The sequence below is a fragment of the Motacilla alba genome, chromosome 6 (genome assembly GCF_015832195.1).
Source record: "Motacilla alba alba isolate MOTALB_02 chromosome 6, Motacilla_alba_V1.0_pri, whole genome shotgun sequence".
Classification (NCBI taxonomy): domain Eukaryota; kingdom Metazoa; phylum Chordata; class Aves; order Passeriformes; family Motacillidae; genus Motacilla; species Motacilla alba.
Genome location: NC_052021.1, coordinates 23,423,042 through 23,449,065, shown reverse-complemented (window position 1 = coordinate 23,449,065; position 26,024 = coordinate 23,423,042). Strand labels below are relative to the sequence as shown.

The following is a 26,024-nucleotide window of genomic DNA, read 5'->3' as shown; positions in this document are numbered from 1 at the left end:
CCAGCAGAACCAGTGGCATTCAGTGCATCCACCATGCACCAAAAGAGACCTTCAGAGATGCCTGAAGGAGTCAGACTGGAAACCAGATCCATAAGAGAGACAAATCAAGCACCTTTGTTGTCAGACAAAGCATGCTGGATGAGGGTGAGTTCTCAGACATGCAACCAGTGTATTCTTCAGCTGTGCAGTTAGAGGAAAGTCTCTGAGCTGCTTTTTGCTCCACAGCCCTGCAGCTCTGCATAGCTGAGCCTCTCTACTTCCCTTTTCAAGGCAGGTTGGAGGAAACACAACCCTGCTGCTTCCTCATTAGCATGAAGTGATGCTGTCAAATTGGCTGCAGACAGCTTTTGAACTACCCCAAGGAACAGCCAGGCCTCCAGAAACTCAAAACACACACGGAAAATGCTTCTTCCTAAACCTCCCAAGAGGAGGAAGATGTACCAGTGGCTCCTACAGTCCCTGAACTGCAGCTAGCTTGGGAGTGTCTGCAGCTTACAGCAGTTCTCACCAGATTCTTGTTAAAGTCCTCCACTCTGCTCTCATTTAGATGACCTGGAAGAAATTTTGATGCATGCAGATGCCAAGAACATCCCTTGTGAGTTGCGTCCTTAGGTATGAGAAATGCCACCAAGTCAGGGGTTTGACTGAGAGCCCAGATCTTGCTGTAATGTGATAGCTCTGTCAGAGCCATCCTGCCAGGTCTGTAAATCCCAGTATTTCACAAAGTAACAGTGGAATCTGAAATAAGATTAGTTTCTGAAGGACAAGTTGGTGGTCTGGAGGTTTTGTTTTATTTCAGTGTTGCCTTAGGTCAGGTCAGCTGACCACACAGGCAAGGAGCACAGGCTGCTGCTGTACCACTGCAGATGCCAAGCGTTCAGTATCGGCAGTCAACGCTAACGCCAGAACAAAAGACAAGACCATTTTCCCAAGTTCAACAGTGCCCCCACAGACCCAGCTTTACCTGGATTGTGTCTAGGAGCAACCATTTTTTTAAAGTAGAGACAGATTTATTCTCGGCAAAAAAAAAAAAAAAAAGAAAAAAAAGTGGTGGGTCAGATCTCTCAGACAGACTCTGGCATCTTCAAGAAAGGTCAAGAACTCGCCCCCAATGCCTGTAAGCCTTACTAAGAATGAACAGAAATGAAAGAAACCCTCTATCTATTCAACAGCACAAATTCAGACATTCTGTCAAGATATGAACACTTTTACCATGTTTTTTTCCTAACACAGCCTGGGGCTCAAAAACATTCTTGAACATGAAGGTTCATATAAATCTACCAAATTAGAGTCAGAAAGACTTTCAAATGTAATTTACAACTCAGGCCGTCAACAAAAACATGAAAGGGCACTACCCAGTAGATTCCCCCAATATATAAACACTCAGAGCAGCATCAAAATTTGTTCTGCAATAATATCTTCTTGAGACAGTTGATCTTTACTGATCAAGGAAGTTGTGGATAAACCTCAAGACTGAGAATGTTTTTGGTGCATATTCTCATTTCTCCCGAGGGAATCTTGATCTTCTGAGGAATATTAACATGAAGTATGCAAAACATTTTATGGACTGTTTATAACCTAATGACTCCAAGTGTAACCTTAGATGTCATTCTGCAAAGACTTAGTCATGTTCAGCAATCTGAGCAGAGGGAAAATGCTAAAGCCTCTTGGGCAGATCACTTTTATTGCTCCTTTAGCTCTGTTCAAGCAGTTTCACATAATACAGTTAACTTATACTGGTATCAGCAAAACACTGCTCAGAATCAAGCTGACATAAAACTCATGGTTACATTATTAACTAGTAAAATCCTTCCAAGCACTTGTGTTTGGAAATGTCTCCTTACGTATACAGCCAAATCTGAAAATGCAAAAGATTCTTACTTAAATATTACTTAATGGTAATGTTAAAACTAGTGTTCTTCTGAAAAAAGATTTTTAAATAAATACTCTAATCCTTCAATAAAAAACAAACATGAAAAGCATATGGTACTCACTGGGTATGCTTATTGCAAATCAAGTTACCTTCCTGGAAACTCAGTATGTATTTGTTAAATGAAAACAAAGCATCTCTTATGGCTTCACAATTAGAATTTTAAAAACCAGATGCTACAGGAGTTACAGTTTTCTTCACAATGTTACTTTACCAGTTATACACCTTGAACACTAAAAACAAGTATCCAAGGAGAAAATACTGTCACAATCTGTGTAGTTAATATTTATGTTAAAAATACTCATGGAAGAATCGAGCTGTTTGCTTTCCAGGAGCCACTATCTGGTCTCTCCTATTTTTCAAATAAGAAGAGGCCTTTGCAGAATTATAAATAAAACACTGAAACCTCCATGTGACTTTCCCATATGCAGCTTTTCAACAGCCAAGTGATTTCCCCTATCCCATCCCCACTGTTTGCATACTAAGGCAATGTTTGCCAAGTTTTGCCAAGTAGAGAATTTTTAAGCCAAATTTGTAAAAGCAAGAAGATAAAAATTTTGTTAATATCCTCTGATCAGAGATAAACATCATAAGGACAGTTAAACTGTGAGACAAGCAAGAGAAAAAAAAAGATTTTATGTTTTGCCATCAATTTCCCAGGAATGTCACTGTGTCGGTGTGGAATATGAGCATGCCAACATCACCTTCCCTGAGTTTTTGAGAGCCCGACATGTAGCCATCCCACTTCTGCACGTGTTCTGAGACATAATACTTTTCACTCATTGAACAAACAAGCAGATCTCACCTGAAAGATGGAGGAGTTAAGAGAATATCTCAGTTTTATTCATCTGCGGCTACTGGCAGATGTAGCTGACAGGATTCTCCTGCCTGTTGCTTTTCTGGTTGCCTTCATTCCCACCACAATATCCAGATACCTGAAAAACCAATATCCAAATGGCTCTCCATGCTATGCATCACATCCAAAAAGCTTGTGGAGGTGACTGAAAACCAGGCTTCCAGTTTTCTGAAGGGTGGGACCTGTGACCACATCTACAAGGAACAACATAGCAGCCAATTCTGAGGCAAAAGGAGATGGCAGGCAAGGCTGAAGCACATGTACCAGGACAACAGAAAGGACTGCCTGCCAGAGGAAAAAGCAGAGGACAAAGTACAGAGCTGGTCATCACTTGAACAAGTAGGGCAGCCCAATAAGGAATGCAGGAAAGTCACCTGCCTCAGAACACTAAAATGCCATGTTAGACTGAATGCCCCACAGCAGAAGTCCAAGACTTATTCTTCCCAGGACACCAAAGTATCTCTTTTCCAGTCTAAGCTGCAGCACAACATTCATTCCCACTGACCTCACTTTTCCCCTTGCATGAGGAACACACCCAAGGTGCTATCTTGATCAATGCAATCACAAAAGGTTGTTCATTACACGCAACAGTTCAGTAAAGAACATCTGACAGTATGACAAAAATCTGCACAGGGACACCTTGAAATTCTCATGTTCTATTTGATCTACAGCAAATCCCACTAAAATCTAAACAACTCCTCTGTCTCCAGGAGTGCAAGAGCTGTGACTGTGGGCTGGTGACAACCTGCAGCTTCACTCCATGTGGCCCCCAGTCTGTGTCATGAAAGCCTGGCACCAAGACTTACGTGAAGAAACTGCACACACAAAGGGGATGGAAAAGCCTGCTCCACCCTCATGAAAGGTACTCTTTTTACTGACAGCCTGAAAAGCAAGGAGCAAGAAGTTGTCTTTACTCTCTGCAGTCATGCTCAGCTATACTTGATGCCTGCACTCCTCCTAAGTTTATGTTTACTTCCCATTGACGAATATGTTCTTCTGCAGTCTATTTCATCTATTTTGAAAAAGATAACACTTTTTGTTTTTTTACATTAGCCAGGTTTCTTGTGCAAGACAAATTATGGCCTCTATACAAAACATAACTGGGATTCCAAATAACTAGCTGTCAATTCTCAAACTACACTGGGCTTCATGTTTGGCAAAGTCACTGTTTTCTATTCTTTTCTACTAGCAAAATAAGAACAGAATTTGCTATATCAGAAACAGACTAAGTCATTAATGTTTACAGAGAACACCTATATACATTACACAAAAGATCTGATGTTTCATTTTTCATTTGATATTTCTCATACTAGTTCAGTATTAATATTTGTATGCATACTAAAAACAAGCAGAACTCTTAAAAGCTTGCAGGTTTCAGAAGAGGACATTCTGTGATTTAGTTATTTGCAGGTACTAAGAGAAAACAAATACAAAATCATACTGGTTATGAAAACTAGTAATTGTTGATTACTAGTTTTTAGGGTCAATCTTTGGAGAACTGTCAGTAAAAGGAAGCATCTTCCTTTTATTTACCCCTGTCCTATAGCAAATATCTATATTAAAAATAAATTTTAAAACCCAGACAACTGTATTTTCTTTTATTCTTCCACAGTATCAAGGAGACTGAAAACATAATTCACTCTAGTAATTTCCTGTAAAGGACGATTTCATTGTTAACTACAGTAAGCAAACACCAGATTTAAATTTTCCCTTGCAACTTGCCAATATTCTCATGACTCAGTTTAAAAAAGTTTTCTTTCCACTTCAGTAACTTTCCTCTTTTGGTCTCCAGCAAAAAGATGGATGATAATTTAGAAAGATTCCTAGCCATGCATCATTTCTGGCTGATATCAGTTACAAGCCAAAAAGTAATCAGAGATTTAAAATACTGGCAGAAATAGTTTAGTGGTTGGTATTCCTTTGCTAATGCAGAACTTCAATACTGCCTTTATAAAATCAGCATCAAAAGAGATGCAGAAATATGTATTCAGTGCTTCTGACAAACTTGACTGTAACTGCACATTCTAAGTAGGAAGCCATAAATACATTGTCAACAGTCTCTGAGATAACGAGCAACATGGTAGCAGTAAGTGACATCAGGATTAAATTTGAATGATCTCATAATTTCTCCCAAAGTGCCAAGAACTCAGACCTTCACTTGACTGAAGACTCTTTACAGAGTAACCACACATGAAAACATTTATTCCAGACTCACAGGACTGGAACCCTCATAACAAAGTGCCACAGTGATGACTCAAGTTCTATGGGCAACTTTTTTTCCCATGCCATTACATATCTAATTTTTCTCTCTCCACACCTCACAAGCCACTTTTTGTACCTCAAAATACTGACAAAAGTTACCAGTGATCTCCCATGGCATGAGATGCATGGGAAGCTATGCAACAGCCTTTGGGGTGAGGAAGCCAGCTCAAATCTTAATTTCTCAACTCAGGAGCACAAAGAAAAGAACACTTGTACCGGCTTTCACATCTCTCTTCTTCACATCTTGACGTCTCTGCTAAGAGATTCTAACAACCAGGACACCAGAATTCATACTTCAGCATCTTCAACTTCTTTCCTGAAGGACTCCAGCTATTGATTCCTGATAACGTTGCCAAGCTGGTCCCTGAAACAAGCCAGAGAGTGCTCAGGAAACATTCAAGAAAAGGTTGGAAGAAAGAGGTGGTTGCAGGCAGATCCCAGCACTCAAGAGGTCAGCCCCTGACTGCAGGGATTAGCATGGCTTTCCATATCACAGCATATCTCAAAGAGACTACAAGAATTTGCCAACTTCAGAATAACAACTCAAAGAGGACACAAAGAGGAACTGTAAAGCTGCAGAGGCCTGTGTGGCTGAACTGAACCCCTGAAGCTCTCTGCAGCTTGGGCAAGGTACAGTCCAATGTGTTATCACAAGTACCAGATGTTACTCTACACTGAAGTGCACACTTCTTGACCAGAAACCTGAATTTTGAGATCAGATGAGAAAGAGAGAGAGAGAGAGAGAGAGAGAAAGAGAAAAAGAGAGAGAGAGAGAAAAAGAGAGAGAGAGAGAAAAAGAGAGAGAGAGAGAAAAAGAGAGAGAGAGAGAAAAAGAGAGAGAAAGAAAAGAAAAAAAGCCAACCAACCAACCATCATTCTTTAGAAGAGCAGCTGCCTGGAAGAATTTCATAAATACTTCGTCCAAAAGTGTTTCAGTTGCCATTCAAAATACTCTCCCATTGCATTTTCAATTTCAAAATCTCTTTGCCTTCAAAGTCTGTATACTCCTATATTTTATTCAAAAGCTCTTGCAATTTAAAAGTCATAGAAAAGCATACCAAAAATACCAGACCTGACTAAATGCATCCATTTTTCTGCAACCTTTATTTCTTCTAAAGCTCCATGTGTGTTTACAAGCATATACAGATACACAAGTCAAACAGGATTTTCTGCTATAGAAAGAACTGCTTCTAGTGTTTATTTTCCACTTCAACCATAATTTTGAATAGCAAATGCTCCAATTTTAGTTTAGGCAAGTAAACATATATCCTGATGAAAGGCATTAGGGGTATAAAAATGCCCATTACCTCTTTGGACTCGATTTGAACTGGTGACCTAACGATGTGACACTCAGTAGTTCTTTAACTGTGATCACAGAGATTTGCATCAGCAAATATTTAAATCCCAGGAGATGATACTTCCTTGGGAAGAAAAGAAATCTTCAGAAGTAAGTCTACATTTGTGCCATTTTAACAAGCAAGAAAATACAAGTAACAGTTACTTGATTCCTAGGGGTTTCTAGAAGATCCTGGTATTACAAGTACACAACACATTAATTTGTACCAAAAGCCAGTACTCGCAAAGCTCAGCATTCACTATTAGACAGGGGTAAACACAGCAAGTCCCAATAGTCTCTGTCATGGCTTTAGAAATTTACTAAAAATGAAGACACATTTTGTATGAAAATGCACTAATAGATCCACTTTGAGGCAACTTACTAGGAATTAAGGTTTTCACATTCAGTTCAACTGCATCATGTATATCTGCAGAGCCTGGCATCATAGCATCTACCCTACCAGAACTACCCAGGCTCTCTGCAATCCAGGAGCCTCGCATCAATATCCTGGTGCTATGGCAGTGCAGGTAGGTGCAGATCCCAATGAAGCAAGCACACCTCAGCTGGTTTCAAAGAGGCATCAGCTGAAGGCAGCTATCAGCTTCATCTTGAAGAGAACCAGTCTCTGATATTTTGTTTGGTTGTAAAAATTTCACAGTGGTACATGTGCCAGCAAGGCAGTGAGAGCCAAAAGCACAGTTAACAATTCCCAGCAGAGGGTAGATGCTGTTTAACATTTTTCAAAAAGTACTGCCTATGTGCAGGTGCTCCATTTCACTGAAGAATCTCCAAAGCCATCTCCTAATCAATAGCAGTATTTTTAATCTCCCTGATGAAAAATAATACTCCCATGAACAGCCATCAGCCCCTCTCCCCATCACATATGCAAACTCACCCACAAGTGTGACCAATCCTACAAAAAGGCTCTTGAGAAGAAGCATCTGTAGAAACAGCAATCTGCCTGCTGGGGGATGAAAGTCCCTTGCTCGTGTTTGCTTTGGAACTACAGATGTGCTTCAGCTGCTCTACTCTCCTTCAGCCATCCCAAAAATACCAGCCAAAACTGTCAGGCCATCCACATGAAGACGGTCACATTCTCCAGTTGGCATCCAAGAGGTGTGCAATTAAGCACTGGCCAAGAAAAGATACTTATCATAGGTAATTTTCACAATATCACACGTAGCATTAAAATAGCTTCAAGAAAGGGAGGAAAAATGTAATATAAATTATAAAAGCAGGTGATAAATCTTCCAAAAGCATTCAAAAAGATCACAGTAAAAGCTTGTAAGGGTGAGCAACCTGATTTCATAAACATGCTTCCAATTAACCCTTTCACAGCTCCAAAAAGATACCATCTCTGTTGTTCCCAAGCACATCTGCCAGAGCTTGCCAAGGAAAGCATGAGCAAGCAGCTTCAAAGGCAGGATGACGTACCTATAGCAGTAAACCCTAATCCTTTCTGGGGAAACCACGCAACTGAACTTAGTCATAGAAAATGGCTTTAGAAATTCTAAAACAAAACACAGCATTGAAGGAATTAGCAGTCATCCCAAAATCATGTTGAAAATATTGAGCAACACTTGAATAACAACTTTTGTCAGGGCTGATAAAGAGGAGTAAAACTAACATCTTTGACAGGAAACCTTTAGCAGATGGGGACAGGAACAGGATATTTGTGTCAGCCCAAAACCTTACACACTGGATGATGGCTTGGCAAAGAGCAGAGGTATCTGAGAGCACCACAGCCATCACCTTTAGAAATTCAGGTGCATAGACCCCTAGAAAAAGGTTTCTGTGATTTGACCATAGGAAACATGGAAGCAGACAGTGCTTTGATGATAAAGTAATTGCTCACGTGCAGGGCCAGAGGGAGAGTCTCTGGGGGGTGATTTGGGAAGCACAGCCTTATTCTTTCCACAGTTCATAATGTCATTCAAACTTATGTATACAAGAATGTTGCAACTGCTCAAGTGATCATCTCCACTAGCGTCACACACATGGCAGAAATGCAGAGGTCAGGATTTCTGAGGCACTTCCCCAAGGAGACAGTTAATGTGACTTTCTGAAGTTCCCCACGTTTCTTGCACTGGAACTTCCTGGACAAGAGTGCTGCATATTTTCCAATGCCCGGATCTAACCCTAATTACATGTTTACACAATCCACATGAAATTCAGGTTTTGATCAATGTGTGTTTTCATCTTTGAACAAGAGCTGATTCTCTAACTTAAGACAATCTTTCTAAAGTAAACCGTGTCTGTGCATAGGGTCAGGGTACGTGGAGAGATCCTAAAACGATTAGTTCTAGTGAGCTTCCCATGCCTTCTCACTGCTAAGCAAGCTTCATTAGCAAGTACTTGATGGCTTCAACAGATAAAACAGAGAACACAAAGACTTGCATCAGGAAAATGAAGGCAGTGGAATAAAGTAGATAAGCAAGGAGAGAAAATAATACCTCTAGAAAAAAAGGCAGACCATCAGGATCTAACTGCTAATTCAATCAGCTTCCAATCGGTATTAAATGAAGGTGACCATAAGGCATGAGTCCAGTCTAGCAAGAGAGAGCATATTTCCCCTTTGATCATTCTCTGGTGTCAACAGAAACCCACTGGGGCTTGAAGAGATACCAAGTCATTGAGAGATGACTATCTAATTTAGCACACACAAGGTGAATGAAAGTAAATTCAGGTTTCCACGCAACATCCTCAGGTCCAGGACTATCACTTGCATTTAATGAAGTTAGAGGACTCAGATTTCAGTCACCTCCCTCTGCTTTCTCCCTTCACAGTCAACAGTCTCTTCTTTCTTAGGTATCAGACTCTTCTTTCCTTTAGAAAGGTCTCCATGCTTCCCTCTCTCCAAAGTGAAAAGAAAACAGGACATGACAGCTTACATGCAGCTAGTTCTTCATGCCAAGCAGTACAGCACAGGGCTGTCCAAATTCAGGGCAAGAGCAGAATCACTGTGCTACCTTTCATTTACAACTGACACTGCCATGTGAGTCTTTTCTCCCTTGCAGTTTCATAGATCCCAGCAGCCCTGCAGAAGAGTGACCTTGCAGCAACAACCTACTGTACAATAGTAGGAACAATGGGAACCAGGGAGTTCCTAAACCAAAAGCTGCGGTAGCTTTGAGTGGAGGAGCTTGAGTCTCTGCAGGGAAAGCAAAAGATACTTAAGGACCACCCTGCAGAGCCCCTCTGAAATGTCAAAGGTAACCAGACCTGCACATGAACCCAGGAGAACTGTGAGAAAATTCAGCTTCCACCAGTAGCAGTATCCCAATCAACTAGCAGAGCCTCTTTGCTACACCTAGACAAAAAAAAATAAGAAAGAGAAGATAGGACATTTCACACTCTGCTCAGTCTCTTGAAAGATGAAAGCAAAGAGGGGATTTTTTTAAAGTACTTGCTTAGAAGTTTTGGAGGAAAATAACAACCCCTAGTCTTCCTTCCATATTTAGGCTGAGACTCTTTCAGTATTTCCACTGTTGCGAAACAGAACACAGAAGAAAACAAATCTTCTTTGACTACACAGAAGTGCCAACCAGAAAATAAGCCACAAAAGCTTGTATAAATACATGCATATCCCAAAAACCAGATGCACCTATCAAAGCATTGTTTAAAGTTTGTCTGAGTTGAGAGTGTAACTGAACTCTCTGTACTTGTTGCTAAGAACAATTTTACTCAAAATAATAACCAGGATTCAAACCAAGTAAGAAATAATGAACTTGCGTTTAATTGGTTTGCGAGAAACCCAATTTGCAAGTGCTGTCCTTAGCCAGCTATTGAATGTGACCGAGCCCAGAAGGCACTGTGATGAGTGACTTAAGTGGAGGCACCCTACACCCACCAACATTCCTGCTGAATGAATGTGAAATCAGCAAGAATTGCTTTTATTTATCTTACTAAAAGCATTTCTTGGAAGGGCTGGAAAAATTTATTTCAGATGGATTTTTCAGCTGAGAACAAAGTTGTATTTATTATAATTATGCACTCTCCAGTGTGGCCTGCCTTGCTGAGAAAGAACATTAAATTCAGCTGTGCACGAACTCATGGAAGTGACCTTTTTGAATGAAAATGCTGCAGCAAGAGACTTGTGGAGCATTCTCACTAAATAACCTACTGTCTGCAACTTGCAGATTAGTGCTCAGACCACTGATTTTAGCTGCTACTTACATGGGCACAAGTCCACATGAGGTCAATCATGAGGTCAAGCTGAGTGTGTGCTGCAGAATACTATATAGAGAACTGTACTTGGTCTCCAGTCCAGTATGGATTTATGAACTTTTGTTAACCATGATGTAGAAGCATAACATTGCAAGGCACTTTAAAGAGGTCTTTTCTACAGGACACCCAGTGTTCCCTTTATATAAGAGGATCAAAGGTGTTATTGACACAAAGGAACAAGCTCTCACTTTAACGAGAGCAACAAACGCAAAAACGAACACCCATCACCCATGCAGAAATAGCCTGCTCCCTCTTTGTGGAAGGACAAGGATTATCTGAAAGACTTCAGCTCCATGGAAAGCCCACACACTTGGGGAGAAGACAGGTTAGCACTGAAGAACTATCAAGTTAAACTAGAATGCTCATTTCATCACCAAATGAAAGGTGAAATGTAAAATAGCAAAGAGTGCAAGACACATGCTTGTTTGGATATTAAGGATGTAATTTCAGTGTGCACATATAAAATGTCCCCCTTAGACCCATCAGATGATCTTACTCTTTGCAGAAGGGTTGGGTACCTCATCCTGTGAGGAATTTAACACAGATGTCTGAGCCTTCCCAGCAGCTGGGCAGTCGAATTCCTGGTGCCAAAGAAAGCAAGGCAAGCTTTCATGATGATGACGTCCAGGACATCTCACGGGCAATTGGAAGCAATTCCACTCCCTGCCCAGCCCAAGAGCATCCCACAAGGATCAGGATCTGGCTGGCAACCTGCTCCAGGCGCCCTTTCCCTTTCACTCCCAAGGTATGCTGTCGTGGCAGGCCCTCATGGTTCATGGACATCTGAAGATTTTGGTATGCAGTTCAAAAGCCTAGAAGAGAGACTACCCTGTACTAAGCATCCAGAAGTCAAAATGCAGCTGTAAAAACAGTTTGTGCTGCCAGTTTGGGTTCTGCACTCCCTTTTCAGATTCTGCATTTGCATTTCAGCCAGTTCCCACTGCTCTGCTCGCTGAACCTGCTGCTTTGGTTCCAAATCTCCATCTCTGTGTGCTGTTGTCTCCAAGGGGAAATAAGATACAAGAAATTACATGTTTTGACTTTGCTACAGCACCAATTAACTCAGCTGCAAAGAAGGAAAAGCTTTCACTTGAACGAATTGTTTTCCATGCAGAAACAGAGCACATGCAATTTGTTAGGGGCACTAAAGCTCAATCCTCATGTGTCTTCACATGTTGATTATTTACAGTAATGCTTTCCAGATAAATAGAAGAACAGTCTCCACTCAAGTACAGAAGAAGCCAAGAACAATAAAACTGTATCTCTACAATTAGGTAAAGTTTGACCATAGTACTTGAGGGCATTAAAAACCTTTGGACCAAAACCTTGCAGAAGAAAAGCAAGTGCTTCTTAGTTAACAATTAATAATTTAGACCTGAAGAATTTTAGCCAGACATCCAGCTGAAGAGGAAAATTACACACTATTTTATACAGCCACTACCACACAATCCCCTAGTATTTTGATACAAAAAATACAGTTCCTAGTACATTTGCCATTTTAATGTCCCCATTGTAGATGAGAAATGTGAAATTACCTTCCTAATATCATGTGAAAAGCCAAGATCGCAACTGAAGAGTTCTTGCAAAACTACTTGTTCATCAAAGGGAGTACATTGGGGTGTTTAAAAATATTTTTTAATAATATTTATAAATTCACTCAAAAAAAAACACCTCAAAACTAAAGCTAAACCCCAAAATTTTTCTAATTTTCCCCATTGTTACACTATCTTCTGGGTTAAGTAAACTAGCAAGGCACTTCACCCTCGAGAGCCTTCATAACAAGCATATGCAAGATGCCTGCTGCCAGGATAGGGAAAAAGCTGATCAACAGAATCAGAGCAAGACTTGTAAATGAAGAGGTTATTAGGTTGAACCAGATAAAAGAAGTATGTTTAAAGACCATTTCTTTAATTAGAGACACTAGTTAAAACCATTAACAAGTTTTACCTTGCGCCCTGTCCTGAAGGAAAGTGCCTTCAGAAGGACGGTTGGCAGGCTCTACTCTCTGTGCGAGAGAAGAGCCACTGATAGTAAGAATACAAATAGACAAAAAGAATACAAATAAACAAAATCTAGAGTCATTCATTTCAGAGTCTGCCCCAGCTTGAGAAGGGCCACTAGAACTTAAGGTTTCCAGAATTGTAAAAATTAACTTCTTCTGTGTAATGATAAAAGCTACATCAACAGCAGCGTTCAGCCAGCCTACAGATAACACCCATGCAAGGTACACAGTTTCGCAGACACATAAACCTTCCATTTGTTTGGTTCCAAAAGATCAAGATGGCCCACACCACCCAGCCAGGTCACTGTAAACAGCTCATCTAGTGCTGCTTTCCTCCCCTGAAGACCTCTACGTTTTCCAGCTGAAACAAAATGTTCACTGCCTTGGATACACAAATTTAGTCCTGTTTTATTAGGACGCACTGAATGTACTTAATCCTTTGGTTGCACTTCTAAAATCTTTTAGAATAGGATTACAGCAAGAAGAGTTTTGGTTATATACTGTTAGATAACATAACACAGACAAGAAACCATCGTTGTCACACTTTGTGTTGCCCAAAGTTTATCTGCTCTGTTAAAGGCTGTGAAAAAAAGGAGATTAGTGTGAGCCTCATCCACACCAGGAATACAGCAAGCCCTTACATTTCACACCATTTCACACCTGAAGTTACATGCCAGCAAAGCTGAAACAAGGCAACAACAGATTTTTCTGGCCCTTAAACTAAAATTTTCCTGGCACAATGCTTCTCAAAATATATATATCATGCTGAAAATAAGGGAGGACTGCTTCTCCAGCTAATCCATCTAAAGAAAGCAGACTGTAGGTTTTAGAACAGAAAATGATTGCTCCGGAGCTCCTGAATTCATCTTTGGCAGGATGATCCTTGGACTTTGGAGTCAAATGATGGGCCTAAGAGCACAAAATAGGTCTGAGGAGAAAAATCTCCTAACTCTTGTTTTGACAGCCTAACCACTGGTTTAGTATGATCGCTGACTCTGGAAAGTAGAGATAAAAAGAGCAGAAAAGCAAGAAACTCAGTAAAAACAATGAGCCACAAACACGAGAGTGATATTAATAACCAAGCATGTGAGATGCAAAAATTCCTAGTGCGATGAGTAGGAAAAATGAGCAAAACAATGAGACAAAAAGAAAGCAATACAGCTAGGAAAAAAAGTAGAGGAAAATAAGATCTCTTATTTTCGACACAGCAATTTAAGATAGGCTCTGCTGGAGTCCAAGTGCTAAGTGTCAGTAAATGGAGACAATCAGCAATGACAGACATCTGCAAGCCTGTTTTAACTAGGCTGCAGATCACAGGAGGTTGGAGAGTCAAATTCAAGCAGTTTGTGAAGTTTGCATCTTCTAAAAAGACAGAAGTCAAAAACGACAAAGTAATTTGAAGACAACTCAACACAGGCATAACCTTCCTCCTCCTCCTCCTCCTTTTCGGCATTCACTGTTAAAGCAGTCTGCAAACAACTAAGGCAACCACTAAGAAAAAGAGGAATTCATCACACAGGAGACCCAGACATGAGTCATGACTTTCACATGTATTCAGGTAGTTACATGCATTCCAAGCAGAGTAAAGGTCTTTCAGATCATATCTGAAGAAAATTCTTTCCTTCCCCCAAGAAGAGAGGCAAGTTTGGTAATTTTACAGTTACAATTGATACACAGGATGTGATGAAGTCAGCCCAGGATGAAGTCAGCCCAGTGTTGTGGCCTTGAAGACTGCCTTCTTCAAAGGGTTTGTTCAGTGTTTACAACACCCCTGTACTGTGCCCACCACCTCCTCCAGCCATTCCCTTACCTCCTGGCTCATTCTGATCTCAGCCCCCACTTAACCCTTTCATGCCATACCAGTCACTCTAAATTTTTGTTTAGCTCAGCTCTACAATGTGCTTTTACCAACTGCTACCTCTGTGGGACAGATTTTCTGCCCACCACCAGTGGGATGGCTGTCACAAGGGATAATTTATGCAACAGGATGGCCTGATCTTCTGCTGGAGACAAAAGACATGCAGTTCCCATGGGTTCCTGCCGGCAGTCATCCACCACCTGGGATTTAAAGAGGATCCCAAACAGAGAAAGAGTTTTTTAAAACAAACAAGTGACTCCTGTTACAGCGTAAACAAATAAAAATCTTATTACACAGAGTAAGGAATACAGAACTTAGAAGGAAGAGGACTTCTGCATATTTTGCACTCTTTCTGTATCAGGCCTCTGGTGTGGCTGCCACCATTACACCACTGTTTGACTGGAAGTATTATCTGAGATTGTCTCTCTCGATTATCAGCTCTGATTCCACAATAAATGAAAAAAAAAAGGTCTCTTGTGGACAACAGTACTTGACCTGCTGGTTATATCTTTGTGCTGGACATGAGAGAAAACAGTGAATCAGTTCTGTTCACTAAAAAGCCTTTGCACTGTCTGCAGGTGAGTCATTAATGGTCAAGTGTCTTCCCTGCTTCCAAAGGAACACTTGACACCTTTTACAAAGGGAAAGCTCAGGATGGCTGGTGAATTCCTGGCAAAACACACTCTTCATAACTGTTGCTACAGCTTATCAACCTTTTCACCTTCAATGTGCTCTTTAGCCAGCAAAGACAAAATGAAAAATAAAAGTAGCTCTGTAACCACTGGAGCTGACCTCCCATAAATGTTTTCCACAAGGCTGACTGACTTTGCTGGCTCACAAACTGTGAGCTCCAATGGAGGCTCTGGTAAGAAGTAGGGCATGTATCAAGTCAGTCAACCCAACTCAAAAATTTTCCAATGCTATTAAGCTCACTAGTGTAGCTTCTCATTCAGTGATTCCCTGTTTGTTTGGTTTTTTAAGGTGTCTCTGTGCTTATCTGTTTTCAGGAATTCTGTTGAAATTTTATGCATCTTTGAGGTATCTTCCTATCAAATTTAATTCAAGTTGGTCAGTAGCTTCAAAACGGATGGGGAGATGGACACTGATAACTACATAAAGCTCACCTTCTTCTGTGAACTATCTTCTTTCATTAATAAAATCCATTTTCCTGCTCAAGTCACTCTCTCTCCCTTCTCCAGGACATTTAACAAATGTCAGTATCTTGACAAGCTCCCTTATCCTGAAGTAGAGCCAAGAGAGGGTTAGTTTCTGCTTTTCCCATGTTCCCTCCCAGATCTCAAAAATAAATCCCCACAAGCAACAAAACAAACAAACAAAAAAAAAACCCCCAAACCAAAACACAAAAAAACCCCAAACCCAAACAACCAAACTCCATGGACCTCCACTCGATTTGCCTCTGAAATTTTTATTACTGCCTTGCACGCACCAAAACCAGAGATGAAATAAAAACACATCACTATTTGAAGTAACAAATTTCCACCTCATAGTAATGGAGAAGATTAAAGAGGAAAGAAGGGAGAATCCTCTTCTTTATTGCTAACAGATCTTTCCTTTCTTGAGTTTCACTCTTTCTTCTGCTAGTTCTAAAGACTGCAGTCAGGAACACAAGGTCTTGATCCTCTATGAAAAAAAGAAAGGTCCCTGTTGTCTCTTATTCCCTAAACCTAGCACCCTGCAACTTGTCAGTCCTGGTAGCTGCTTGCCATACCCACCTACACCTTTGCAACCCATTGTCAGCAAGAAGCCATTTAAAGTGCTGCTGGCCAAAGCTCTGTGCCCTCGGGATCTACACTGGGAATCTCCTCTCAGTCACTTCCTCATAAGCTTCCTGTGTACTGTCAGTGTTTGGATTTGGTTTACAATATGTCAGTATAAAAGTGCTTGGGAAGAAGGAACTGTCAGCAAACTGCATCTGAATCTCCTACACAACCCAGTTCTCATGTCCTTTTTTTCTCTGACCAGTTCGGACCAGCCTCGGGCAATGACAGGTGGAGGGATACTGGCTCAGCAGAGAAGGCCTGCAAACAAGCAGCACCACAAGGTGCCTTCACACAAAATACAGCCTCTCCCTTCTATTTGCAGTTGTTGTTCAGGGCAGAGCATGCCAAGGAGCATTGACTACATCGACATGAAATGGTTTGTCCTGCTGCATCAGTCTGCCACCATCACCTACCTCACTTTGCACCTAGCAAACCCCTGCATGCAAACTGCTCTGTTGCAGTTCCAAAAGCAATTGCACAGACCACAGCTATCATCTAAAAATAATACTGGAGGTGGTGATCCCACTGATAATCACATCATTAGAGAAGAATCAAGCTTTTCCTTGTCCAAGCAGATAACAGCAGGGCTCTGCAGCACCTTGAGCCTTCCTCTGCAAACAGTATCTACTGCTGAAATCATGGAAAAAACTTCATTTGTGACTGCCACACCAACACACTCCTTTTTACAAGGTAAGGGCATGCAATTCCTGCTTGGCAAGCCTGTCCTCTCCAGCCAGCTGTTATTTCAGGTACGTTTGTTACGTGCACTCTTCACAGGCCCAGCCACACAATCACCTGTCACAGCTCCATTGCCACAGCACCCAGGTGTTGGCATCTCAAAACATCTCTTCTTGGATGTGGGTTTTCCAATCACACACGACAGCAAGGGGAATGAGGGATCCAACTTTGCTGTCAGCATCTCTCAATGAACTGATACAAGAACACCATCAGTCACCCGGAGCTCCTCTCCTCTGACTCAGAAGTACAAACCAAAACCTGGCAGAATCAGGCTGTCCTGCAACGTGCAATGAGCATCTCTGCCTTGCCACGACTAATGGCCCTTCCAGGACTGTCACCAGCCCTGCCTCAGAGACAGCTTTTAAGATCTCTGACATGCTGACTCCTTTCCCCCTACACTGCAAAAGCAGCAGCACAGGTTGCCCGCTTGTCTTGGATTCGTTTCCTTCTGAAAGAGATGCAAGAAGGGACTGTGTAAGACACATAAAGTCACTGGTTATATGCATTAATAAGCTCAGAGGATTCCTATGCAGCTAACCAGAAAGGGCAAATGCTTACCCTGTAAAGCAGGGCAGCTCAGATCAGAGGAATATCCCCAAACCTGGTACCAAGTACATGTTGTCAAGAGACAGAACAAAAGGCCACGTGCAGCTCAGCACTATTGAAACTGCTGGACATGCCTGACAAGGAGACCTTTGCACAGGCACAGCCACAACCACAGGGCACATCAGTGACAGCACTGCATGGAGAAATAGGCCACAGGATCATTAGCCCAACAATAGCTTTTTGCCACAAGCAAAAGTCTGTTCAATCCTGCCAATCTTCCCAATGTGACTTAAAAGGAAAAAAAGGCAAAAGGAAAAGGTGGGCAGTTTGCATTTATTAAATCTATTGCCCATTATCTCAGAGGATGGCCATATGGAGGATCATAAAGAAACGCAAACTACTACCAATATTAGTGCCCTTCTAATACCACAGAAAGACTAAGGTGAACACCAACACAACACCACGGTATACAGGCTGACAGAGCCATATAAAAGAGCAGAGTTACCATTTTTGCCAGCACAAAAGCAGCTGTTGAAGATGCTTAGAGGAGCAGCACTTCTGGGAATGAAAGTGAGGGTGCAGTGGGTGTTTTAGCCAAGTCTGAAATGTGGCCAAACACTGAGCACATCCATCCTCTGCCTCCCTGCCAATGGCAGATCACCGCTTTGGGCAGGGTCGCTGCTGCAGAGCAGCACATCATACAGCAGGGCCACTGCTCAGGGACACTCAGTACTGGATGCTCCCACTAGCCAGATGTGGCTGACCTGGCCCAACAGGCTGGGAGGATGGAAAAATCCCCAACCATAGTAAAACAGCTCTGGCAAATGAAACCTCCCAAGTTTCCTTCTCATCCACAACTCTGCTACAGTTGCCCAAGTTCATTCTTAAACAGGTGCTAGCTGTATTTTTGTTAACTAATATTTGCACGGTGGCAGGGAAATTCTCAGAATGGCAATGACTGGTCCCAGTCACAGAGATGCCTTGATTTGTATGAAGAAATCTGCCACTCTACTCCCCAGGGTTCACTGGACATTCTCAGACCTGGCTTTCCATCTGCTGCCCAGCTGCAGAGATGCAAGTTGAAAGTCTTACAGCATTTTGTGTAATTATGAGTGCAACTCACAAACAAAATTTAATCAGCAGGAAAGCGTGCTGTAAGATGAGACACCACGGTTCACAGTGGTATAATCATCACAGAAAGAGCAGTCCTTAACCCAGCCTGCAGTTATTTAGAGGTTCCTGTTCTAAGCAAGTGCATCACGTACTCTGATCTCTGCTGCCTCCTGCCAAAATTGTGGATATTAGCAAGCCAAAAAACCAAGAGTCACAAAGATACGGCAGACAAAATACATCCTATGGTTACACAAGCAGCTCTCCTCCTGAAGGAACCTGATGCATTTCAGGAGACACAGAAGTGCAGTTGTAACTAATTACCTTTACCTTAATCAAAAACATTGCTCTGAACTTACAGATGAGGAGCCTGTTACATGAGAATTGAAACTTTGCTGTTCAGTTCACAGACTGCCTGAAGTGATGCTCTGAAAGGGCGTGAATCCAGCCAAAGCTTTGGATGGCAACGCCACATTGGTGCAATCAGAGCTGTGGTCACAGCCTTGGACAGAAACTCCGTGTTACGGGGTTGTTAGCCACAGTGACAGTCACACTGAGATGTTCCTTAAAGCAAGGATGTGTCCTCTTTGTCACATATGATGAATCATGCCTCAAGTCACAGTACTTTAGGCAAACTCTTCAATTTGGGATTAAATCGGTCTTTACAAGCATGCTTCTGCCAGGTTTTGGCTCAAAATCACCTTATTAGAGAAAGACAGATTCCACAGACATGTCATATAGTTAACATTCACTTAAATCTCTTGTTTTTAAAGACAACAACAGTTGAGAAAACTATGTGATAATTAAATTGCAGGCATGGGAAGCAGACAGATAGTTGAGATGGTCAAATAACTTTATTCTGCCCTGTAGAGACAAACTACTATAGAAAAATTATTAATGTTTGAAGTTTTCCATTACAAATTTTATCCAGTTCATTTTGAAATATATTAATTTCTTATTTCCTTCTGCTGTAACTGAGAAGGAGCACATAGCTTAGGTGTGCTGCTAAGACTCTACTTCTAGAGCTGCTACTGAACACGGCTAGATTTCTTCTTCCTGTGATGTTTATCCTGATTTCATTACAACATAATTGGAATACTTCTGCCTGTAATCTACTAATAAATGCTTCCACTTGAGTTAACAAAGTTTTGTGCTCTGATTATAAGCGAAACTGCAATATGAATAGTCATGGAGACAGATAAACCTGGACTTGGGATAGAAGATAATTTAATAGCTCATCATTTTCTCTGCGATCCACCTTAGTTGAAAGAAAGGTCTTTGATGATCCTGGGCAGCCTGGACTTATTTTAACCTGAAAAATCAGACGCTCCTGCAGAGCACAGTGTGTTCTCCTGAATGTTTATTCAGTGCTAGGCAGTACAGCTCCACCTCCTGAATTATTTAAAGGACACATTTCTTGCAGCCCAGCCTTAGACCTTGGTACAGTTCTTCCAGGTGAGGGGGCACAGACCCTGAGCAAGCAGCTCTCCCTGACAGCAGAAGCCATCAGGACATAGCAAATGTCTGCAAGGTGTATGGAAGTAGGCAGCAGTCACCAGAGGCAGCAAGGGCAACAGCACTCTGGAGAGGACAAGAGACAAGTGCTGTCAGGGTTTCAGGGAGAAACACAGGAACCTTCCAAGTCCAGCACTGCCTTGCTGCAGGTCTTCTCTGTGAACTCACTGGCTCGCTCTCATGAAATCAGGCTCTAAGGCAACACCAAAGCAGATGAAGTTTTGTTACATGCTCATTTCTCAAGATCCTACATTACCACGCTGGTTTTTGAGTGGGCAGCTGTCAATCTCTAGTGTGCAGTGAGATAATACCAGCCTTTTGACAGACAGAATATACATTTAAGATCTAAAAAAAGCTGTGAGAGTTTTATATAGACAGACTATGGAAAGGAAATGAGTAAAAGATGCATCCCTATCCAAGTGCTCTTAAAGAAAACGTAGGCAGCCAAACCTGTTCTCCCCCACTCTCGTGTATGGTACCACTCAAGACATATTATTTTAGGATTATTTCTGGTGCACTGACTAGAGAGTATATCCACAAGTCACAAATGCCACTATTCCACAGGCAATCCAGATGTACAATTGCTTCCATGCCCTCCTCCTTTTTTCTTTCCTCCTTTTCTACTTCCTATTTGTTTTACTAATGTATAAAGGCAGGGAGCATCTTGCACAGTCTTCAAAGCAGGTAAGCATGCACAGGGTTGTAGAGACTCACAGCTACCATACAGATAATCCTACCTACCACCTGACCACTGTTCACAGCTGGGTACCACAACAACCAGAGAGCAAAACAGGTCTGAGATGTGCCTGTTTACGTTTAGTTTCTGTACCTCAGCCTGCAGGTCAAATGGAGCAAGCACCAGGACTTCCATCTATTAAAGGCAGTTGAGACAATGTGGAAAACACACAGTTCAACACAATCCTGTGTTTTGTTACATTCTCATTTCTAGGGCAGGAACAGCCAAGCCTTAGCCTCAGTGTGGCAGAAGGGGATTTGGGATGGCTCTACCAACAGTGAATTACACAGCTTTTAAGGTAGATCTGGTGCTCTCAACACCTTGAAAAGAAGAACAGAATTCAAAAGAGGCATAACATCTGTAATTGCAGACAAACTCCCCACCTCCTCCACCTGCAGAAGTATTGAGAAGTATTTTAGTGGGCGCCTTCCAGAAGGACACATCCATTTGCATCCCTTTGACATTAAGCACGATGCACCCCATGACACCTGTGGCCTACAGTCACAGATCAGCATCTCACTATCTCTGACCTTCAACAAATGCAAACTGCAATTTGTACTTTATACAGAATACACCATATCAAACCAGAAGCCATCATTTTCCATCCATGCTCTCCATGGGGTGAAAAAGATATAATGACTCCATGAACCACAAAATCCAGGTCGTGCACAGGTTGCTTGGCCGAGTGCAGTCCTCACTGAGCGTCCCTGAACATACACATCAAAGTGGGAGAAGTCACAGATGTCTACACTGCTGGACTCAAGATCACCACTGGAGATGTGAAGAGTGCATATTGTAGCATAGACAGGAGACAGAGGAAAGAGATGAAAAAGAGGGAGCCAACTTGATTAAAACCCTTCCCAGGCATGACAAAAGTAGAAACCGGGTGGTCAGAGCCTACAAAGACAAGGCCTGGTTCCCCTCATCCCAGCTGTAACACGCTCCCTCTTCCTTCCCGCTGCCCACAGGTTTGCACCGAGGCTCCTTCTCCACTGTTCCTGCCACGGGAAGAGCAGCTCACTTGTCCTGGGCAGCACCACACAAGTCCCACTTTTCTGCTGACCCATGTCTTCTGCCCCACTGCCACCCTCCAGCTCACTCCAAACCTCCTTCAGCCCTGTCCCCTCACAGGTCACCTTGCTCCCTGTCACCACCTCCAAAAGGCACCCGCACCTCCACCCGCAGGCCCCTGCGCACCTGCCAGCTCCAGCCTCCTGCCCTCACTACAGCCACCTTTCTCTTGGTGTCCAGTCAAACACCTTTCTCCTTCGTCCCACAGCCACTCTGCCGCACAAAGCCCCTGCAAGCGGCATTGCCACCCATGCCTGGACCCCGACACCACCTCTCCATCCCCACGGTACACAGGAACCCCCAAAGCCAGGGCTCTGCATCTCCTCCAGCTTCACTCAAGCCACGGGGCTCCCCAAACCTCAGGCGGGCCCCCAAAAGCCTCTTCCCCCTGGCACCTCACGCACGCCCGGCCAGCCCCGCCGGAGCCCTTGCCCCAGGGGCCGGCGCAGCCCCCCGCAATCACAGCCACCCCTTTTCCCAGGGACGCAGCCCCCCGGCACGGCACGGCGCGACCCCAGAGCCCCCCGAGCGGCTCCCCTCTACCTGGGCGGGCTCCGCGCCGGCGGGCAGTCCCTCGGGCAGGGCCTGGAGCAGCAGCAGGGCCATGGCGGCGCGGAGCCTCCTCGCCATGCCCCCCAGCCCCCGCTCCCGCCTCCCCGGCCCGACTGCGGCCCGGGACGGGAGCCCAGGGGCACCCCGCGCCCGGACCCGCCCTCGGCACTCCTCTATTGGGCGGCCGGCGCAGCTTTCCGCTTGCCATTGATGCAGCGCGATGTCGCTTATAGCAAAACCGGGGGCGGGGCGGGGTCTGCGTGCCGGGAGCTGCCATCTGGAGTGTGGCACAGCGTGCAGGGAGCCCGCGGGCCCACTCGGGCCGCCATGTTGTGAGTGGCGGAACTGGCTGGAGAGGGGTGTGGGGGTGCGCGCACACACACACAGACGCACGTAGACACACAGACACGCTGACAGACAGACAGACACTGACACACAGACAGACGCACAGACCGACCCACAGCCTTCCTGTGGCCGCCAGGCACTCAGCCTCCATTCAGCTGGTCACTCCTGCTCAGCAGGAGCCCTGCTCAGCCTCGTCCCCAGTGCGCTCACATTGTCCCAAAGCCCAACAGCCCGCCCGGACCTGGGGCACACCGGGAAGTGCGGCATGGAGAGGGTGCTGGGATGGCAGCGGGAATGGCACTGGGCTCAGGGTGTCCCGTGGGTAGCAATCTGTTGGTGACAGCACCAGTGGCAGACATCAGCAGCATGGAGAAGAGGATGTCCCCCTGCGGCTGTGTCCCAGCATGTCCCCACAAAGTGGTCGAGCACACTCCCAGCCGGAGTGGGGGCATCAGCACTTGGCATTGATTCACAGCTCGGCAGAGACAGCCCACGTTCCTGGGGCAGTGTCAGAGGGTTTCTGCACTGCCACTCCCAGCGTACCAGGCAGCCTCCGTGGCGGATTGGCATGACGAGGTTCATCAGATGCTCAGATAACATGTTAAGAAAGGCCACAAAAAATAATCGATTTAGCACCTTATCTCCTGGCCTGGCTTTTTTCTATCCAGATCAGCTCACTTGCCTGCTGCTAGTGTGGGCCAGCAGGCATTCACCCATCAAACCTTCACCGTGCTCGCTCCTCTTCCTGTGGCAGCCAGACCCCGGCCTCCATCGGCCCTTGGGACTGAAGCTAGTCCCTTCCTGCTGGGACTGTCAGTGCTTGAGGGAGCCCCCAGCAACCTCCCCAGCCCCTGCTTGGGCTCTGCTGCAGACCAACGTGACATCTTTGGTGTGGTTACCATTTGAAGCGAAGTCGTAAACATGCTGGAACACTGACATTTCCGCCACACACAGTTATTGAAGGAGCTTTATTCCTGTTCCCAGCGAGCCCTGAAATTAGAGGCACAGCAGGGAGAAGGCACGGAGTTCACGGGAGCACAGGACAAGCCCAGATCAAGTGTGACTCATTGTTGGAGAGCAATTAACGCTTGCTGCTCTTCCCAAGCAGAGATTCGTCTGGCTCTGACTCTTTGCAATGAGGTTTCCTTCCTGTTGCAATGGGAAATGGAGGCCAGACTGGCCATAGCTTGGCAGCAACTCCTCTGCTCCCCAGTGAGACCAAGGCAGGCTGCAGACTTTCTGTGGTTTTGGGGAGGGCTGGCAGGCACTGTCTGCAGTGACCATGTCCAGAGTGATGTGAGCTATTGAGATGACTTGAATCCTCGGGGGGAGATTCCAGCTACAACCTAGAAACCTAGAAACCCTGCTGAGCTGAACTGTCAGCTGGCATAAATCCATGTTGATATGAAGAGGGAATCCACTGCTATAAGCTCAGGAAGGTGGGAGGGAAGCTCTGCTTTGAGCATGGCTTGCTAATTCTATAAGCCCTGAGCAAACCTCTTACTCTGTCCATGAGCAATAAACTGCACCACGTCCCACTCCCCAGGGCAGGGGAAGAGCTGATGTGAGATGGCAATAGCACTTCAGGGGGTCTCTGTGCTCCACTGCCCCTCTAGTACAGCTGAGGGCAGGAAAAAGGAGTGGCCAAACAGCTGAGGCTTTGCTGCCATGGTCCCAAGTTTGGCTTCCTGTGGCAGCTGCCCCAGAATCACTACCCACGGAGCTCCCTGCCCTGCCAGGACCCCTCCAAACTGCCAAGGCAGGAAGGGTAAACAGCAAGAACAGGGAGAAGGCAGTTTTTGGGTGCTACAGCACATCATTTTACAAACATCACCATGCTCCCAAGCATGCCAGAGGCACCTTGGGTCCAAAAGACTGCAACAGGTACTTTTCTGAAAGCCCTCATGGCTGTTTTGGGTGTACGACAAGAGCAGTGTGAGCTAAGAAGCTTAAGAAAAGCAGAGGGCAGTCTCCTTGTGGCTCCTCTCCACTCCCAGCAGGAGTGACTTCTCTTTCATTTCATGTCCTTATCTATTACTTTAATTGTGCTTTAACAAGAGATCTAATAATGCCCAGGGAACAGATATACAAGTTTGAACATGTCTTCCTGCTTTCTGCTCTACTGTTAATTATTTCAGAGCTCTTTTACAGCTTTCTAGCAGTAGCTACATGTGGTTGGAGACGTTATCCTTTGCCTGTTGCAGCTTTGGCAGAAGCAAACCTGCTGTGAGTACAGCTTGGCACTTCAAGAAGTACCTTTTGGGTTTGGCTGCTCTCCCTGAAGGAGCAGAATGGGTAATGTGTCTCTACTCAGGCACGTGGCTGATGTGAGAATGATGCTGCCCTAGAGATCTGACACATATCCCTGGCAGGAGGGAGGAGCATGGATCATCCACTGGGCCATGGGACTCTTGGAGCAGCCACATCACATGGTGTTTAGAAACACTCTTGTCCCACCAAGGGATGTTCATCAGCAGAGAGCCTGGATGCAACTGATTGAAAGCAGGGACTTTAGTCCAGGACTTAGGCTCCCTTCTCCCCCAAACTAGGCTGCAGCACATTCAAGCTGCTCTCCTTTGGGGTGGGAGAGACCTCATGGCAGACCCAAGATAGCATCATGAAACTCTGCCTGGCCGTGAAGATAAACAGCACCCACTGGTGTAGGAAGGGCCACCCAGTGTAATCCTCCCAGGCCCCAGAAGAGAATGACTGTCACAGTGAGCACAGCACCATCACCTTTGTCACTTGCCATGGAACTTTGCGGCCCCAAGAACCTCTTGGGGAAGGCTGCCATTGAATGCCCAAGGGTTTCAGACTCATGCCATCCCTTACACTCTTCCTCATTCTCCTGGCCCCTTTGCTCACCCTCACCCTGATGCTTGGTCAGTCACAACGCCCACACTTTTCCCTTCCAAGGCAAGCATGAGACCCATGTACCAGCCCAGGCCAGAGAACCAGAACCAGAGATCAGCCAGAAGCACAACCCACAGCTGGTTTTTAAAAATCACCACATTTATTTTTCAACCTTCCTCTGCTGTTTGCAGTGCAGCAGCACTGAGTGAATTCAGAGCCTGAGTGAATGCCTTGACAGCTCTGTGACAAGAAAGAGAGAAGCTACTGGAGAGTGTTCAGTGGAGGACCACAAAGATGATTTGGAGC

General features: G+C 44.3%; 1 protein-coding gene across 3 annotated transcripts in view; it reads right to left on the bottom strand.

The window, feature by feature from the left end:
- The window catches only part of WBP1L (WW domain binding protein 1 like), a 59,372-nt gene extending 36,629 nt beyond the window's left edge, over positions 1-22,743 (bottom strand). The window contains exons 1-2 of one of the 3 annotated variants that reach the window (XM_038140459.1): positions 22,512-22,653; positions 5,265-5,412 (exon numbers count right to left, since the gene is read on the bottom strand). Coding sequence is in view for 2 of the 3 variants with exons in the window: in XM_038140454.1 (XP_037996382.1) it covers positions 22,512-22,728 (217 nt within the window). In the remaining variant the exon portion in view is untranslated. Of the gene's footprint in view, positions 1-5,264; positions 5,413-22,511 lie in introns of all 3 variants that reach the window. The other 2 variants (XM_038140454.1, XM_038140457.1) reach the window with 2 other exon arrangements.
- Between the last annotated feature and the right edge of the window lie 3,281 nt (positions 22,744-26,024).